Genomic DNA, 5,023 nt, shown 5'->3' with positions numbered 1-5,023 from the left:
ACCGCACACACCTGGTGTTCACAGTGACTGTGGAGGATCTGACCAAGAAGGACGCGGGAATCTACCTTTGTGGGGTGCGAACAGGAAGGCTCAAGTTTGATCGGAGTGATGAAGTGGAGGTGATCGTGTTGCCAGGTCAGTACTCATTGGTCCCCCAGGTCCAGCCCTGATGTGTCCCCCTCCAAGTACTGGGAGCAAGGGCTGCAGTAGGGGCAGCCTGCAGGTGGTAGGTGCCCAATGTCACCACAGTGCAGCAGGTGCCACCATCACCCTGCCCAGATCTCCCCACAGCCCTTTCTCAGTGCTCCATTGGTGGAATGCACTGCCTTGCTCTCTGTGTCTCATTTTCCCTCTCATCAGATCTTGCTGTCCCTGTCTGTGCTGTCCTTGCCTTATTGCATCACACTGGGGAATTCCTCACCCCCCTGTGCTGCCCTGTTTCCCACTTGGGACAAACAGGCCCTGGGTTTTGGGAACATCCCTCTCCATTGCCTTGCCAGGGATCAGCCCCCATGGCAGGACACATATATGGGTTTGTTGTGTTAGTGAACGAGTCATGGGGTATCCAGACCCCCTTCCTGAAGGGTGAACTCTGTTTTGTGCATGTTTTGAGGGGGACCAGGACTGTGAAAAGCCTCCTGGGCAGTGGTAGGGTCTTACAGCCTTCCCACTCTGAGGGGTGTCCTTCAGCTACTCCTTGTGTGACAGTAAGTGGGTCACTTCTGACTCGCTGAAAGACCCACAGCATTTTCCCCCCCCGGGGACAGATCAAACAAGCCTCTCCTCTTTTCATTACAGCCACCCCACCATCAACCTCCACCACAAACAAGCACACCGATCTCACTAGCCCTGTAACAGGCCCCACACAGACAACTTCCCAAGGGGGAACTGTGCACATGACATCAAATCTGTCCAGCAACCAAAGGTGAGTAGCAGCTCCTGCCTACAGCAGCCACTTCCCTCAATGAGATTTGTTTGGTGCAGCTGGAGCCCTGCAACCCTGACTCTTCACACCTCCCTTAAGGATCCAGGTATCCTGCTTTTACCTTTAGAGACCACTCCACCTGGAAAAATTCTTCCCTATGAGGGTGGTGAGACACTTGCACAGATTGGCCAGAGAAGTTGTGGGTGCTCCACCCCTGGAAGTGTTCCAGGCCAGGCTGGATGGGGCTCAGAGCAACCTGGTCTGGTGGAAGGTGTCCCTGCCCGTGGCAGGGGATTGGAACTAGGTAATCTTGCATGTCCCTTCCAACCCAAAGCATTCTATGATTCTATGACAATAATTCCAGTGTCTCTGGTCACATGGCCCCACAAAAGCCCTGCTTCTCTCCCGTCCATCTTGCAGCTTAAGCAAGCCATGAGCTGTTGCCACAGGAGAAGTGGTTTCTGCCTGACCCCATTTCCTTCCCCAAAACTCAGAGGCAGTGTTTGCTATTGGGAAACCAAATGCAGGCCAGTGTTCTGTTCTGCTTTATAGTCACACACAGCCCAGCAGAGATAGCGGACAAAGCATTAAACAGGAGTTGTAGAGCTTCCCTCCTCTCCTGCCTCTGGGAGGTGATGCCTCAGCAGGCAAAGCTGAGGTTCCCCATTAGCATGCTCCAGGGGTAGCTGGCACACCAACTTTGCCTGCTTGCCCATTACAAACAAGGTCAACAAATAGTGGAGCTAAACCAGAGCAACATTAGATCCAGGAACCCATCCTTAAACCAGAGAAGACTCAGCAGCTCTCAGACCTCAGTGTCAGTTTGCTTCTGCAGTTTTTGGTTTGCTTTGCTCCGTGCCCAGCTGGCAGCCTGACTGCCCCACACCTGCTGTCCTTCCTCTCAGGGAAAGCCCCGTCACCCACAGCCATTTCCCGCAACCCTGCTCCGTGCTGGTTCCTCCTGAGAAGTGTGGGAACAGAAACTCTTTTTTTCTTGCAGATTGAACGTGGTTGAGCACATCCTCACTCCAGGCATCATAGTAGTTCTTCTTTTGCTTGCTGTGGCTGCTGCTGTTCTGGTAATACTGTCCAGGAAGAGGAAAAAGGGTGAGAGAAGCTGCCACTGCCACACACCCCCTATTTCTGCACCAGAACCTGCCTCTGCTTTATTTATTTTTTCCTCTATATTTTTTTTTCTCCCCCATTCCCTCCCTGATCCATCCAATTCCTTGGTCCATCACTGAAACCTCCACCAAGGAGGACTCCTTCCCCTGAGGGAACAGTGGGACCATCCCACAGGTCTCATCCCCATGGGAGCAGGGAATGGCAGCCCTTGGGGTGGGTGCTGCTTGGCACAGCACCTACTTGTGTTTGTCTGGGCAGCATCAGCTTCCCCAGATGGGCTCACTTGTTTGGGCTCACAAAGTTTAAGGCCAGAGCGAAGGATGTGGGGGGGACAGGAGAGGATGTTGCCAGCTGGCAGGTGGGGTCTGGCTTTATTTGAAGAACTGCTCCAGTTTGGATGGCTCACAGGGTAACAGGTTCCTTTCCTGCTTTACGGTGAGATTCGCAGTGGCAGTGCAGTTTCTTAATTAATTTCTTTTCCTCTGTTTTCACTCATGTCTAACCACATCCGTGCTCCATCCAGCCCTCTCCGGAGCAGCCATAGAGATGGACAGGACTCGCAGTGTTTCGCATACAGTAAGGAAAACCTCATGAGGTCTTGGGATGCCATGCCCCAAGTTCTCATGGAGAGGGGAAGTGTTACACCCTGAGCTGCCAGAGCCTCTGCTGTCAGCCTGGCTCATGGTGCTTTAGGCTGGGAGGGATCCTTTGGGCACCACTCGCCAACAGAAAGACACAGGGCTTTTATGTGACTATCACAGAGCATTCCCGGGAAGAGAATTTAGGATTGGGATAAAAGGTTTGCCCCCAGGCCCCTCCAAGCATGGGAGCTGCTCCTCTGAGTGAAACAGGCTTGGGAACCTGTAGCAAAGCACACCTGAGGCAGCAGTGGAGCAGCTGCTCTTTGCTCACTGCTTGGAGAGTGTTTTCTGATTTTATCTGCCAGATTTTGAGGAGAGGCTGGTGTCACTAACTAGAATTCCCCTGGGGAATGTTGAACCAGCTCTTGCTTCAGGTTTTATTTCCACCCAGTGCTCCTGCAGCCATCAGTCTCAGCACCCATCAGGACAGGCAGCAGGGCGGGAGGTGCTCCCACCCCTGTGGATGCAGGCGGCAGCAGGTTAGGATCTCATCCCTCTCCATCAGGGAGCAGATGCCTTGAATTATGCAGACATTAACCACCACATGGGCACAGCCGAGAGCCAGCTGTACAGCAACGCCGAGGCTTTCCGGAGCCTGGAAAACTCCACAATCGAGTACATGGAAGTCAGGCACAGTGCTAAGGTAGGAGAATGCTGAGCAGTGCTGGGCTGGAGGGGGGGGGGAAAGCTGGGGCGGGTGGGTGATGGCATGGGCAGTGGGATGGGCTGGGTGGGGAGGGAGGGGGCTGCAAAGGGGCTCACCAAACTGGAGAGCAAGTGACCCTGGATAATGTGGGTTCCCTCTCCAGCCCCCGTGGCTGCTCCTGGGTGCTTAAAGCAGCCGAGAGAGGTTCCAGCAGACAGTGTTTCCCTGGAGCAGCCCCACAAAGGATGTTTTTTGTTTATCCCCCTCCTTTCCCAGCCTGTGGAAGAGGAAACAGAGGCGATATATGCCAGGGTGCAGAAGCGTGTGCCGCAGCAGGAGCAGATCTACAGCAACATGCCACCAGCTACAGGGCCCAGTGAGGAGCCTGAGAGCAGAGCTGGGGGGGTGTGAGCCAGCACCCGGCCCCATGGGCTGCTCCTGCTGCCAGGAGTGCCACTGGGACCTTCATGGAGGGGATTGCATTGGCATTGCACTCAGGCAGGAGCTGGCTGGACAGTGGAGCTGCTGCTCTCCGAGGCTCGGATGTTTCCTTGGAGCAACACTGGAGAGGATGAAGTTGAGAGGAGACATGGAGCAGGATGAGGATAAAATCATCCCTTTGTATTTGGAGTCCTCATCCATACATTAGTGGTGCTGGGAATAAAACTTTCCCCCTGAAGTGAGGCAGTCCAGGCCAGTGACCTGCCAGGCAGGGTGTGGGGGAGCTGGGAAGCAGAGGCAAGGCTGAGGGTTGGGGGTGGGCTGGCTCCCTGAACCCACCACCTGTCCCACTTGCCCTTCTGCATTGTTCTTGGGGGGTGAAGCTTCCAAACCCATGGATCTCCTCAGAGTGACTTTTTTCATGCTGATGGCAGCTGGCAGCTCCTGGGAAGCAGGACAGTGGGAAATGTTATATCCAAGTGCATTTGCACAGGGTGCTTGGGTGGAGGATGTGGGGCATTAAGGTCTTGGTGAAGAAATGGCCTCTCCCCAAACGCCACACTTGCACAGCCCCCAGGGAGGTTTCCTCCCGCTTTCTCCCACCACCTCTGACCTGGGAGCACACACAGGGGCTGTAGATATCACCCTGCTCATCTCTGCTTTGCTGATAGCTTTTTTTATCTGGCACCCACTAAACACCTTCTTCTGTGTAAAATGTTGCTGCTTTATCAGCGACAGCAAGTGAGAATCTGATGGCATTGACCATGGTGTGTGGCTGTGTTTGTACAGCAGGTTTCCACCTCCTAAAGGGTTTATTGCAGAGTGTCACCCTGAAAGCAGGTCCAGCCCCTAGCTCGTGCTCAGATGGGCTCCAGCAGTGTGAGAACTCAGATCTTTGAGGTGAGGGCTCTTGGGGCTCCAGTACAAACCTTCAGCTCCCACCCATGCTGCAGCATTGCTCCTTGCTGGGACATCCCACAGGGTCTTGCCCCTGCATGCCAGTGCCCTTCTCAGTGCATGAACTCCTGCTCAGCACCAGGGAATTCACCCATCAGGACAACCCACTCCCACAAAAAATGGATCTGGGCACCTATTTGTGGTGGGTTGGGAGCAGAATACCTGAGCTCTTCCACACACACTGTCCCATGTAAGTGGTTTTGCATGGAGAGATGATGTCCTAGTTAGGACAGCTGAGTTCATCACGGTATGGGTGTAACCCAAAACTGTGTATTCTATAGCCTTCCA

The 5,023-nt window shown here is 54.1% G+C and overlaps 1 protein-coding gene across 1 annotated transcript in view; it reads left to right on the top strand.

The window, feature by feature from the left end:
- Positions 1-4,019, top strand: part of CD300LF (CD300 molecule like family member f) — an 8,610-nt gene extending 4,591 nt beyond the window's left edge. Inside the window, exons 3-8 of the mRNA XM_017811910.1 lie at positions 1-135; positions 799-925; positions 1,926-2,032; positions 2,574-2,626; positions 3,197-3,334; positions 3,614-4,019. Of these exons, the coding sequence (XP_017667399.1) occupies positions 1-135; positions 799-925; positions 1,926-2,032; positions 2,574-2,626; positions 3,197-3,334; positions 3,614-3,748 (695 nt within the window). The 3' untranslated portion in view covers positions 3,749-4,019. The remainder of the gene's footprint in view (positions 136-798; positions 926-1,925; positions 2,033-2,573; positions 2,627-3,196; positions 3,335-3,613) is intronic.
- The last annotated feature ends 1,004 nt before the right edge of the window (positions 4,020-5,023 follow it).

Source organism: Lepidothrix coronata, unplaced genomic scaffold (genome assembly GCF_001604755.1).
Source record: "Lepidothrix coronata isolate B3197 unplaced genomic scaffold, Lepidothrix_coronata-1.0 Scaffold34, whole genome shotgun sequence".
Taxonomy (NCBI): Eukaryota; Metazoa; Chordata; class Aves; order Passeriformes; family Pipridae; genus Lepidothrix; species Lepidothrix coronata.
The sequence above is the reverse complement of the archived record's forward strand: the minus strand, read 5'-3'. Positions and strand labels throughout refer to the sequence as shown.